This window comes from Mercenaria mercenaria, chromosome 14 (assembly GCF_021730395.1).
Source record: "Mercenaria mercenaria strain notata chromosome 14, MADL_Memer_1, whole genome shotgun sequence".
Taxonomy (NCBI): domain Eukaryota; kingdom Metazoa; phylum Mollusca; class Bivalvia; order Venerida; family Veneridae; genus Mercenaria; species Mercenaria mercenaria.
In genome coordinates this window covers 3,844,027-3,858,749 of record NC_069374.1, presented here as the reverse complement: position 1 = coordinate 3,858,749, position 14,723 = coordinate 3,844,027, and the positions used below count along the sequence as shown (strand labels likewise).

Below are 14,723 nucleotides of genomic sequence, written 5' to 3'. Positions count from 1 at the left end.
CAGAGTTATGGGGCGTCCTCATGATATCCCATATGCATATATGCAGTTTAAATAGATTTCCTTCTGCATTTTTTGAGCTACACAACTCCATTTAATAAGGAATGATGAACGAAAATTACGCAAGGTAGAGTTTTGGTTTTGTACACTTCAACCTTGTTTAATGTCTTCTATCTATCTCTTTAAATGCCCCTTCAGGCCTTTTAAATCTTATGGCCAAGACAAAGTAATTTTACAAGAAATGTCACAGAAGACAGCATGGTCAATTTCAATGCTAGAAAGTGAAACATGGCACATCAGAGGAAGATGGAGTTGTCAATGGTGTGTTTAATGAGTTTTTTTTCAGGATAAAGACATTGGCCAATAGTTTAAGCCGGTGTCACATGTATAAAGTAATAACACTTACAAATATACAGGTAAAATGTATCAAAACATTAACTAATTATAAAGGGAAACTAGAAAATGCTTTTGTAAAAAAGCGCATGTCTCCCCCAATGCAAAGTCCTATAGGCAAGAAGTCAATAGGAGTCAGGAGCGAAAGTCAAAGAGACACTGATGGTTGGCTGCAATAGGTCATCTACTCTGCATGTCCAATCATCCTATTAAGTTTCAAAATTCTAGGTCAAGTAGTTCTCAAGTTATTTCCAAAAAACATGATTTTACATGAACAGGCCACTGTGACCTTGACCTTTAATAGACTGACCCCAAAAACAATAGGGGTCATCTACTCTGCATGACCAATCATCCTATGAAGTTTCAACATTCTGGGTCAAGTGGTTCTCAAGTTACTGACCGAAAATGGTTTTCAATGTTCAGGCCCCTGTGACCTTGACCTTTAACAGAGTTACCCCAAAATCGATAGGGATCATCTGCTTTGCATATACAGTCATCCTATGAAGTTTCAACGTTCTGGGTCAAGTGGTTCTCTAGTTATTGATCGGAAATGGTTATCAATATTCATGCCCCTGTGACCTTGACCTTTGACGGAGTGACCCCAAAATCGATAGGGTTCATCTACTCTTCATGACCAATCATCCTACGAAGATTCAACATTCTGGGTCAAGTGGTTCTCTAGTAATTGACCGGAATTTTTTTTCAATGATCAGGCCCCTGTGACCTTGACCTTTGACATAGTGACCCCAAAATCAATAGGAGTCATCTGCTCTTCATGACCAATCATCCTATGAAGATTCAACATTCTGGGTCAAGTGGTTCTCTAGTTATTGATCGGAAATTGTTTTCAATGTTCAGGCCCCTGTGACCTTGACCTTTAACGGAGTAACCCTAAAATCGATAGGGGTCATCTGCTTTGCATGTACAGTCATCCTATGAAGTTTCAACGTTCTGGGTCAAGTGGTTCTCTAGTTATTGATCGGAAATGGTTTTCATTGTTCAGGCCCCTGTGACCTTGACCTTTGACGGAGTGACCTCAATATCAATAGGGGTCATCTACTCTTCATGATCAATCATCCTATGAAGTTTCAACATTCTGGGTCAAGTGGTTCTTTAGTTATTGATCGGAAATTGTTTTGAATGTTCAGGCCCCTGTGACCTCCACCTTTGACGGAGTGACCCCAAAAACAATAGGGGTCGTCTACTCCAGCAGCCCTACAATCCTGTGAAGTTTGAAGGTTCTAGGTCAAATGGTTCTCCAGTTATTGCATAATAATACATGAAAATTTCTGCAAGAGTATTGCACCATGTGCCATATCATGTGGCTAATGATGTGGAACAACTATTTCAACTTTGAATCATATCTATTTAATATTAACTGAGAAAGAGCAAAATTGCGTCTCAACTTGAACCTGACATTCTTAGTAGAAAGGGGCATAATTGATAAAATATTTCTGCTAGTGTTATGGACCATGTGTCATATGGTGTGGGTATTAAGGTGGAACAAACATCTTAAGTTTGAATCAAGCATTCAGTTACAACAGAGATATGGTGAAAAAGTATCAAAATAGCCTGAAATTTAAAGAAAAAGGGAGAAATAATTCATAAAAATATTTGCAAAAGAGTTATGGACCCTGTGTCGTTTGACTAGGACGATGATGTGGAAGAACAATTTTAAGTTTAAATATAATGCATCAATAAATTACAAAGAAAGAGTTAAAGTGCATCAAAATTAACCTGAGATTCTAAGTAAAAAGGGGCATATTTATACAATACTAGTACACAGATTCATTGTCCTTATGTCATATAATTAGGATGGTGATGTGGAGCAACTATTTTAAGCTTAAGTTAAATCTATTGAATAACAACAGAGATACACAGAAAGTGCACAAACACTTTAACCTAAAATTACAAGTTAACCGGGGAATAAATAATGAAATATTGGTGCCAGAGTAATGGCCCTTGTGTCCTTTGATGCGGGTGATGATGTGGAACATAAATTAAAGTCTGATTCAAATCCCTTCTGCAGCAACAGAGATAGTGTGAAAACGCAACAAAATTAACCTACATTTCTAAGTAAAAAGGGGCATAATGCATGAAAAATCGGTGCCAGAATTATGGCACTTGTGTCATGTAAAAACAAGGATATTCATGAAATAATGATGCCAGAGTTATGATCCTTATATTATTTGATGTGAGTGATAATGAGGAATTACAATGTTACGTTAAAAGCAAATCAATCACGTAATGGCATCAAAATTTTAACCAAAGTGAGGACGCGGAAGGAAGCCGAGGCCGAGCCGAGCACGATAGATCTCCATACACTTTGTTTAGTCGAGCAAAAAGGAAAGTAATTCAAAAAGTAAGCATGGTTATTGCTTTTGTCCATTGCATTTTTTCCACATGTCCTCTGTCACTGAACTAAATTTCAGCAAAAGCCCTCTGGGATACTTGCAAGACTAAAGTGAAAGGGAGATAATACAAATAAATCAACAAAACAACATTTGCGTATTGAATTCAGACATCATTGTAAAATATATAAAGCTTATTACCTTGACAATTTAATACTTTACACTCATATTCTATTAACACATGTAGATATATACAAACATCATATCACTTATAATTATCATCAGGAAAAATTATTTAGTTAATCTTCTGATTGTAATGAAAACAGGTCAAGTCCAGCTCATTCCAGTTTAATAAACATGACATTTTCGAATTTAATTTATTACTAGTATTCACCACACAGTGTAATGATACCATCACTGTATCAAACAGTTGGACGCATTTTTGTGCTTGAAAAAATGCGGATTTTTCTTGCTTTTGTTTAACCAAACAAATGCGACTCACTACGTTGGAGATGCTCTTATTTATTCCATGTTTGAAACTGAAACATGTCCTCACCGCCCCTGTTTAAACCATCAAACATGACTTGATACTTTGGAAATGATCTTATCTCTTCCTTCACTTGTCTAAAATCCTTTTCAGGTATCACGGTACACGCCAGCATATTGATCAAAACTTGTTTTGGCAGAACGTCTACACTTCCAATGAGTCTTCTTAGCGAGTACTCGTTAAAACTGCGTTATAGAGGTGAACAATACTCTTAAATTAATCATGCAGGGTGGTAAAATGAGTGCTGTATCTCCGAGATTTGAAAACTGGAATTGAAATGCGTTCAGTTTGGCAATTTTGGTATGTATCTATAATGATCTCTGATGTGTCAGGCTGAAAACTATAGAAAGACACTATACGAAGATTTATTGCTGCAGGCAGACATTTAACTAAAGAAGATTGCACATCAGGTTGTAAGATTACAAGTTAACCGGGGAATAATTAATGAAATATTGGTGCCAGAGTAATGGCCCTTGTGTCCTTTGATGCGGGTGATGATGTGGAACATAAATTAAAGTCTGATTCAAATCCCTTCTGCAGTAACAGAGATAATGTGAAAACGCAACAAAATTAACCTAAATTTCTAAGTAAAAAGGGACATAATGTATGAAAAATCGGTGCCAGAATTATGGAACTTGTGTCATGTAAAAACGAGGATATTCATGAAATAATGATGCCAGAGTTATGATCCTTACGTAATTTGATGTGAGTGATAATGAGGAATTACAATGTTAAGTTTGAAGCAAATCAATCAAGTAATTACAGAGATAAATGGCATCAAAATTTTAACCAAAGTGAGGACGCGGAAGGAAGTCGAGGCCGAGTCGAGCACGGTAGCTCTCCATACACTTTGTTTAGTCGAGCAAAAAGGAAGGTAATTCAAAAAGTAAGCATGGTTGTTGCTTTTGTCCATTGCACTTTTTCCACATGTCCTCTGTCACTGAACTAAATTTCAGCAAAAGCCCTCTGGGATACTTGCAAGACTAAAGTGAAATGGGTGTATTTTGAAAAGGAGATAATACAAACAAATCAACAAAACAACATTTGCGTACTGAATTCAGACATCATTGTAAAGTAATAAAGCTTATTACCTTGACAACTTAATACATTTACACTCATATTCTATTAACACATGTAGATGTATACAAACATCATATCACTTTCTAATTATCATCAGGAACATCTATTTAGTTAATCTTCATGATTGTAATGCAAACAGGTCAAGTCCAGCTCATTCCAGTTTAATAAACATGACATTTTTCGATTTTAAATTAATATATATTAGTATTCACCACGCAGTGTAATGGTACCATCACTATATCAAACAGTTGGACGCATTTTTTGTGCTTGAAAAAATAAGCGGACTTTTCTTGCTTTTGTTTAACCAAACAAATGCGACTCAATACGTTGGAGATGCTCTTATTTATTCCATGTTTGAAACTGAAACATGTCCTCACCGCCCCTGTTTAAACCATCAAACATGACTTGATACTTTTGAGATGATCTTATCTCTTCCTTCACTTGTCTAAAATCTTTTTCAGGTATCACGGTACACGCCAGCATATTGATCAAAACTTGTTTTGGCAGAACGTCTACACTTTCAATGAGACTTCTTAGCGAAGTACTCGTCAAAACTGCGTTATAGAGGTGAACAATCTCTAAATTTATCATACAAGTCGGTAGAATGAGTGCTGTATCCCCAAGATTTGAGAACTGAATAGTAATACGTTCCACTTTTGGCAATTTTTGTAATGTATCTATAATAATCTCTGATTGTTCAGGCTGAAAACTATGGAAAGACACTATACGAAGATTTATTGCTTCAGGCAGACATTTAACTAAGGAAGATTGCACATCATGTTGTAGGTGTCCTATTGCACAGAGCTTCACTGAGGAAACATCAACATGCAGCTCTGAAAGAGGGACGGTATCTAATCCAAGATCCTCAAGTTTCTTATGCTGAGATAAGTCGAGGCAGAAAGCATTACATTGGTCATTATGCTCCATACAAATCATGTGAGACAGATTAATTAATGTCATTGTTGTTCTAGTCATCAGGTAATGAAATAAACGTTCAATATCACCATGCTTCAGACGAATATTCCTCTCCTCAGATATATTATTTGCATATTTGTCATGCTCGACAGAATGCTCACTGTTTCAGAGGGAATTTCCATGATTTCTCTGTTCAATAACCTATTCTGAAAGATTATGAATTCTAGAATCAAGACTGTTAATGTTTGTACGGATCCGGAAAGTAACCTATGCAGATCTTTTGCTTTAGGAAGAGCCTGGATGATCAATATATGTAACGAATGCTTATCTTGCAGACCAAGAGTTTCAAGTTTGTCAGTGAACTCCTCTGGTGTTCGGCATTCTGATATACTAATTGATTTAATCTTTTCAGTATTGTTCTCTGTTAACAGTTTAAGTATGCAACATGTTTCTTTTGATATTGTGCTATCTATAAGTAAATCTTCGATATATAAGTAAGCATTACTTTGACCACTGTTACTTATTTCTTGAACCGAATCTGTCAGCATGCGCTGCCACGACTTCATTATTTCCCAGCATTCAACCTGTTTTGGTACATAACTTTTGCTATTTATGATGCTGTTCCTGAAATACTCAATTTTCTCATCACGAGACAAAGTTTCCCCGATAGTCTGTAAAATCTTCCCAACGGTAGCAGGGCTAAATCCGGCGAGAAATATAAAAACATTAGACATCTCGAGTATAGCTGGCAATGTATCACATACTTTGTAAATGTCATCTTTTATGTCTTGATTGTGCGAAGATATATAAAGGGCAGCAAAATACTCTTGGACGGATTTATGTTGAAATGAAAGGATACTGCGTCTTCCTGAGACTAAACCATAGTCTTTATTTTGTGACAAAAATCCTATTTCTAAACAAAATCTGAGGATGTCCTCCGATATAACTTGAAGCACTTCAGACCTATCAAATACAAGATTTCTTTCTGCTTTCGAACTAAATAGTTTTTTAAACGCCAGAAACGCAAGACCAATTAACACTTCGTAATGCGATTTACAGATGTCAATCGACTTTAGGCAAGGTGGGATTTCATATGTGGTTTCTAAGTTTTGTCCTCTCATTGGTGGCAAACCTTTATTTTCTATCTTGAGTAAGCCCCGAGATAGTGTTAGTGTTATTATGTTAGTATATATTTCGCACTTCGTTCTTCCTATTGACTTTCCGTCAAACCACAGGCAAATCATTTGCAGCAGGATGTAGGGGATATATCGCAAGTTATCGAGCTTCAGAGTCGACGTTGCACTTTCGAACTCTTCAACGGTCTTTGGCTGGTCTGGTAAGCTTTGTCTGTTTAACACTGTGATAGCATTACTTGTAAGCTCTTTCGATGATGTTTCGTCCAGCTCATTAATTTCTATATGTCTGTCAATTTGACTTGTACCCAATTTTATAACGTCAAGTTTCCAAGGTCGTGTTGTCGTCAGGATTGTGCATCGTTCTCTTGCAGGTATGTGGGGTGTTGCATGAACATCACGACGACCCCTGACACAGCTTGTAGGGTGGGCCCATTCGTCCAGACCGTCTAGAAGAACTAAACATGTCCTTTCATTTAAAATATCCTCTAAGTCAAGTCTAGAAAACCGAGAACATCTTGCTAAATAGTGAAGAATGCTGATTTCAATCATGCTATCTAGATCGCATATAGAGGTATCTACATCTCGTAATGAAACCATGAATAAGAATTCAAAGGTTTTCATGGAATTGATATCTTCTGACTTGAATGTCTGCTCCAACGTTTCAGTGGGTCTATGGGCTTGGCACCATGTCATGCAGATTTTTTTGGCAAAAGATGTTTTTCCAACTCCGGCATTTGCTGTGATGTAAATGTCTTTGTACAATTCACCATCTCCACGAAAAAACACGTCACGGTATGAATGTATTGAAGTCTTTTTTGGAAATTCCTGACAATGTCCAAACTTCCTTTGTATATCAATGGAAGTAAGTGGTGGCTGCACATAAAATTCTGTCAGTGGAACATCGTGTTCTTCTACGAGAGGGGAAACCGGAATATTAGAGTAATATTTTCTGTAGAACTTGATCAGGTCTTCCCTCATATCTGCAAAATTCATGACTCATCATTTACTAAATTGTCATATACTTGTACTACCTATTCATATCAAATGTTTAACTTATATTACACAGCGTTTACTATTTTTGTTATACACATATATTCAGAAAAAAGGATTTCTTTGAAATATCGTTATAAATAGGACAATATATGTTATACATCATTCTAAAGAAGTGTAAGGGTATTAACAGGGACTTTTTAAATTTTTGATAATTTTGATTTGTTTTTATTGTTTTGCAAAAAAAAAAACAACAACAAAAAAAAAAATAAAAAAAAAAAAAATAAATAAATAAAAAATAACGATTTTGATAGGGTAGTCTCCATTGCAAATTCTAGTATTTTTTATTTTCAGGTTCAATTTATTTATTGGTAGATTGTTTAAAACTTCTACGATATCCTGGTAAATAATAAAATCTGTAAGAAGATCCTTTGGAAGCACAGAATGTAACCATGCAAAATAATAGCAGACTCGGTTTGATTCGTCTGTTCGTGTGAAGTAATAGAAAGTGCAACCCCTATCACGCCCCCTAGCACCTGCTTAAGCGGAATTTTAATACACGTGTTTTGAATATACTCCATAATCCCAAAGGACCAGAAAATATAACAACACTGAATCCTCTAAACACAAGAGCTCGTAGAACACGAAATGCCCCCCTTGATGCATTCAGTAATTGCATAAGGAACAGAAATGATTTGGTCCCTGTACACAAAAGTTCTACTGTTCTGGGTAAATATGACCTTGGCCTTTGATCTACTGACCTTAAAATAAACAGAGGTCATCTGCTCGTCATGATCAACCTCCGTTTCAGGTTTCGTGATCCTAGGCTCAATCGTTCTCAATGGTTTAACTGTTCAAGGTCACTGTGGCCTTGACTTTTGGCCTACTGACCTCAATAAGTGTCATCTGCTGGTCATGACTAACCTCCCTATCAACTTTCATGATCCTAGGCCCAAGCGTTCTTGAGTAATCATCCAGAAACCGTTTAACTGTTCCGTTTCACTGTGATCTTGACCTTGACCTATTGATCTCTTAATCAATATGGGTCATCTGTTGGTCATGACCAACCTTCCTGTTAATTTTCATGATCCTAGGTTTAATTTTATGAGTTATCGCCCAGAAACTGTTTACCTGTTCTGCGTCACTATGTCCTTGATCTTTGACCAACTGATTTCAAAATCAATAAAGGTCATCTGCTGTTTATGATCAATCCTCTTATTAACTTTCATGATCCTAGGCCTAAGCGTTCTTGAGTTATCATCCGGTAACGGATTGGTCTACATACCGACCGACATCTGCTAAACAGTATTCCCCTCCTTCTTCGTAGGGGCGGGGTTGCGTGGCGGGGCATAATAAAGCAACATCTGCATGTAAAATCTTAAATGTTTTCTAATATTTCTTTTTCTAAACGTTACATTGGCTAGAGTATTGTACAGGGAAAATAGCAGTTTTGGTAATAACATTGTTGTAAAGTTGATTGATCTAATAGAAACTTAATTGACTTTTAATTTAAGAAATAATATATAGCAGGACCATGTAGTAATCTATCCTAACAATACAAAGATGTTATACGTCTGCCGAATGAGTTATACGCGGCGTGTAACCGATTCAGATAACTTGAAACTAGGTCAAGCTATATTCTATTTCGAATTCAATATGTCTTTCGAGGAATATGGAAGCACTATTTTATTGCGCATGTTTGGTGCCAAGTACAGAAGGTCAACGTCACGTCAACCTTACGTTATTGGTATACTGAAGGTAACACACGTCGTTTGGTATTAATTAAGGCGTGAGTATACGTCTAGTGAGTTATTCTGTGCACCCGATTATCGATTAAGAGTGTGTGAAGTAAGTAAGTATAACATCTTTTTAAAAAAATTTTGACCTGGCAGCGACTATTGACGGCCCATTTTTCAGCTGGCATAGTATATCGATTAAAAGCTCTTATCGATATCAAATCGAACAAGAGCTGTCGGATGACAGCGCGCTCGACTATTCGAAGAATTGATTGAAGAATGGGGTCAAAATATTTCCATAGATTTTCAGACTAAACAAAAAAATGGATTAAACAAAAAATGTTCCTGTATTTGTGGATTTCGATTAGTCTTGCACTAAATGGCAATGTGTGACCATGATGGCAAATATGTTAAGTTATATGTTAGGCAAAACATGGACTTATATGAAAAATTTAACTAATTTCTAAGTCCAAAAAGGGCCATAATTCAGTCAAAATAGTTGACAGAGTTATGTACTCTTGCCTACAGATGGAAATCATGTTGATAAACTAGTGTTAAAAGTTTCAAAGCCACAGTTCAAACAGTTTTGACAAAACGCTGACTTGTAACAAAAACTGAACAAATTTGAAAGTCCAAAAAGGGCCATAATTCAGTCAAAATAATTGTCAGAGTTATGTACTCTTGCCTACAGATGGAAATCATAATGATAAACAAGTCTTTAAAGTTTAAAAGCCATATGTCAAATAGTCTTGACAAAACATGGACATTTACAAAACAGAACCAATTTCCAAGTTCAAAAAGGGCCATAATTCAGCCAAAAAAGATGAGAGAGTTACGTACTCTTGCCTATTGATAAAGACTATTATACTGAACAAGATATAAAAGTTTCAAAGCCATATGTCAAACACCTTACACAAAATATAAACTGGTACGAAAAACTTAACCAAGATTTCTTAGTCAAAAGGGGCCATAATTCAGTCAAAATGCTTGATGGAGTTATGTACTCTTGCCTACAACTGGACATTGTGATGGTAAACAAGTGTTGAAAGTTTCAAAGCTTTATCTCAAAAGACTTTGTCAAAATGTGGACTGGTACGAAAAACTTAACCAAGATTTCTAAGTCAAAAAGGGGCCATAATTCAACCAAAATGCTTGATGGAGTTATGTACTCTTGCCTACAACTGAACATGGTGATGGTAAACAAGTGTTGAAAGTTTCAAAGCTTTATCTCAAAAGACTTTGTCAAAATATGAACTGGTACGAAAAACTTAACCAAGATTTCTAAGTCAAAAGGGGCCATAATTCAGTCAAAATGCTTGACAGAGTTATGTACTCTTGCCTATAACTGGACATGGTGATGGTAAACAAGTGTTGAAAGTTTCAAAGCTTTATCTCAAAAGACTTTGCCAAAATGTGGACTGGTACGAAAAACTTAACCAGGGTGTGACGCCGACGCCGACGCCGACGCCGTGGTGAGTAGGATAGCTCTACTTATTCTTCGAATAGTCGAGCTAAAAACTGTCGTATTTCCACATAACTCTGAGATTCAAACAACAGCAAAAGAACAATAAAGTTTTGATTGTCAGTAAGCTGCGTAAGACTGTAAAGATGCATATTATACAAATGTGTACTTAGTGACAACGTAAAACTTTTGCAAATGTTACTACTTCAAGGGCAATAGATATAGTAGTATTAGAGAAATATTGCCCATTATCAAACTTGTTCTTTTATTAAGCTTGTAATAACACCTATTCTTTGTGAGGAGGACAGTTTTGACTTATCTGAGGGTTAGGCTTCTTGTTATTAAAGTAATTTAATCCAACTTTTCCAATATCTTGTGAGATTCATCTCATTTTGAGTAAATTTCATATTATTATGGTATGTTATATAATAATTGTGCTTACTTATTCTAGGTTTATAATTTGAGCCGCTCCATAAGAAAACCAACAGAGTGCGTTTTCGACTAGCATGGATCCAGACCAGCCTGCGCATCCACAGTCTGGTCAGGATCCATGCTGTTCACTTTCAAAGACTATTGCAATTAGAGAAACCGTAAGCGAACAGCATGGATCCTGACCAGACTGTGCGGATGCGCAGGCTGGTCTGGATCCAGGCTGGTCGCAAACGCATTATATATATATAATTGTTGGTTTTCTCATGGCGTGGCTCATTTAGTGTTACGTAAGCGATATTTCCAGAAATTGAAATAAACTGCGCTCTTCTGTATCGTAAACACTTCCTGTACGTTTCATGAAAATTGAAGAATTTCCTTTTTAACTAAAAAAAAAACATTCAAGTGACATTTTATTAAAACACATGCGTTTTTTGATAACCACACATTCTAAATTTGACCTTTAACAGAGTGGCTGAGGTGAAGTTTTCCTTTTTTTATATCTAATTCCTCCCTAGTGTTGTATGAATTGTCCTATATGGTTAGATTGACAAGGAGAAAATGAACTATAATTTGAGGTGTTTGGATGTTGTAAAGCACGTGGAGCCTCTTTTCATAGATTTTATAGTAACCTTAAATCACCAGAAATAGTTTCTGATATACGAATATTCAAACACAATATGTATGCGGCTGATATTTTTATGAGACAGCATGTAATAAAGTGAGGTAGTGTCACAAAGAAAAGGTGTAATATCTTAAAAACACAATTCCGATTAAAATGTAAACTTTGAATTTTAGTCTACTAGCTGTCGGCATGTTTGGAGCTAATATGCAATTTTAAAGCCAGCTCAGATCTTGATATCTAAAAATAATTCAATATCATAGCTGAAAAGATTTGGTTGAAAATTCATTGCCACCTCTAAATTCGGCATTTAAACAATCCCACTTGATATTCACCTAAGCAAACACAAAACTCGACCTTTTAATATTTGAGATTCAAATCAACAGCTGGCTTGACAGTCCAGAGCCTACTGAATTTTCTTTTTATCAATTGCACTTAAATCGATTCGCACAAAGAATTCAAATTGTTTTTCGTCACAAACAAAAGGTTTCCTCTTCCCCTTTACTTCGAAAATGAATTCCAAATTTCTATTTCAGCACTAACTTTACCGAGCTACATTTACATAATTATAATTTAAAATATGAAGCATCTGGAGTAAAATTTTGAATCTAAATAAAAATGCATAATACAGAAGGTACATTTAGATGACTTTGTCATGCTTTAATTAACACTTTTGACAGAGTATTACTTACTCTCCTCGAGTTCTTCTCGTCTGCTTGTAGTATGTGTTGCCTGCATCTTTATCTCACGTTGTGGTAGTTCGCCTGCAACTATTTAGAAGTTATGTAACAGGCACTATGCAGAATGAATAACTGGCAGGAACTTTATATTGTATATAGCATCATAAATTGAGCTACCAAACAGAAACTAGTACGTATATGGGTAGAACCAACAAAGATCAAAGGTCAATATATCTGAGTTTCGGTACGATATATAGAACATACGCTACATACGTCACGCGTGTTAAGCACCTGCCGTGTAAAAAAGTGTTTCAATATGTAGCAATGAATATCATGCGGATGTCAATGTCTTTTTAATAAATTATCGTTTAGAGAACATTGACGTACACCAGGTACTTTTAAGATTTCACTGAAATATGAATAACCACGCAGTGCATAATTTCAATATATTTTATACATACACATATAAACGGCTAAGTGGGATGAAGTAAGTTTCAAAACCATCAGGATAGTATGGTGGCATAAAACTGCCACCATTTAATTATCAGGTTTCATGAAAACTTTCACAAAAATAATTTAGGTTTGCACGTTACTAATGGAGAATTTCGTGAAAACAGTAAATTATCACAAAGGCCACTGAAATATTTTAACACGAAATTATGCTAGTTAGTGCTTTGAACTGACAAGTTTTCATGAAAAGTTTCGCGAAACCAGATAATTTTTCACAAAACCAGATAATTTTCACGAAACCAGATAATTCTCACGAAACCAGATATCTAAAAATAGATAATCTCTCATTCGGTGAACATTACTGTTTATCGTTTGGGACACAACTGGGAGGAGTATCATACATAGAACCTGAACCACGTTACCCCCAAGACAGAAGAATCGTTCCGAATATGTTCCGTTTCCATTCTTAGTTAACTTCTTTCATGAAAAGTTAATTGGTATCATGAAAACTTTTAACTTTTATGCTGTGGCAGTTTAAAGCAGTAACGTATGGTGGCATATTTCTGCATACGATAACCAGAAAGGTTACGCGAAAATATATCGGGTTTTCGCGAAAAACAGAAAATTTTTGCGAAAAAATAAAAACTTTTCGAGAAAATAGATGCAGATATTAAATGGAAAATTTCGCGATAGTGCCCACTTCTGCAGTTAAGATAAAAGATTTTGAAAATTTATCTTTTCATGAAAAGTTGTTAAAATTTGTTACTTATTTAAAAAACGAAACATTCAGAAGGCTTTGAATGACGATAGTACACATCTCTTAGTCCGTTGCACATACGAGATATCAAAATGCTTGAAATGAAAGACACAGACTAATACCAAATGCAGTATGCTGTTTATAGCCATCTGAAAGATTTTACTGTTTTCGTGAAAACTGTCATTTTCGCGAAAACTTTTTATTTTCACAAAAACTTTACCGTTTTTCATGAAATTTTGGCCCATTTTCGCGAAACTTATCTGGTTTTCTTATGCAGAAGTGGGCACTTACGCAAATTTTTCCACTAAATATTCGCAGTTCTTTTCGTGAAAAGCTTTTATGTTTTCGCGAAAAAATTTCCGCTTTTCGTGAAAATTCGATACATTTTCGCGAAACTTATCTGGTTATCGTATGCAGAATTATGCCACCATAGCAAATTTTTATGTTAAGATATTTATCTTGCATTCATGAAATGTTTATCTGTTTTAGTGATTTATTTTACTTTTCGTGAAAACCTAAATTGTTTTCGTAAAAGTTTTCATGAAACCTGATAATTAAGTGGTGGCAGTTTTATGCCACCATAGGATGCAAACTACTACATTGTCACTATTACAACTGCAATGTTATCATAATATTAAAGATTTGTCCCCCACTGATTTATCGACCAAACAAGTCATGTTTCAGAAACTGAGAGGCATGACTCATTGTGACAATAATGATTACTGGTCATCAAAAAGAACAAGCGTTAAGGTTCATTCTATCGGAAAAAGAGTGAGTCTAAATAATTTAGATTTGCGGGTTTGTTACTGAACAAAAGTTATAAAAAGTATATACCAATGGATTCGTCTTGGAACGAAGTGTACGATCAGATAGTCAAACTACGACTACGACTTTTTTATAAGTCGAATTTGATAACAAAATTGGTCATGTTTTTTCAAAATCAAGGGCTGCTTCAAAATACGTGCGGAGTCCGTTTAAAATGTATTTACAGACAGACAAGACATGAATCTAGTTCCTGCCACTCTTTAAATTACCCTGTTTTCAAAAGGCTGATGATTTACGTTTAAAAATACACTTTAGAATGCTTCAAACGATTGTTTTCATCGTCCTTTGTTGACACGACGTACTACTTTTTAGTTGCGTTAAATATGAAAATTGCACCGAGAAATCGTGTTCGA

The 14,723-nt window shown here is 35.5% G+C and overlaps 1 protein-coding gene across 1 annotated transcript; it reads right to left on the bottom strand.

The window, feature by feature from the left end:
• Positions 1-4,328: 4,328 nt before the first annotated feature.
• LOC128548332 (uncharacterized) lies at positions 4,329-13,326 on the bottom strand. The gene is made up of 2 exons (XM_053522851.1): positions 12,351-13,326; positions 4,329-7,399 (listed from the first exon to the last, which is right to left on the bottom strand). Exons 1-2 carry the CDS (start codon positions 12,394-12,396, stop codon positions 5,379-5,381), a joined length of 2,067 nt encoding a protein of 688 aa, XP_053378826.1. The 5' UTR covers positions 12,397-13,326; the 3' UTR covers positions 4,329-5,378.
• Positions 13,327-14,723: the final 1,397 nt, after the last annotated feature.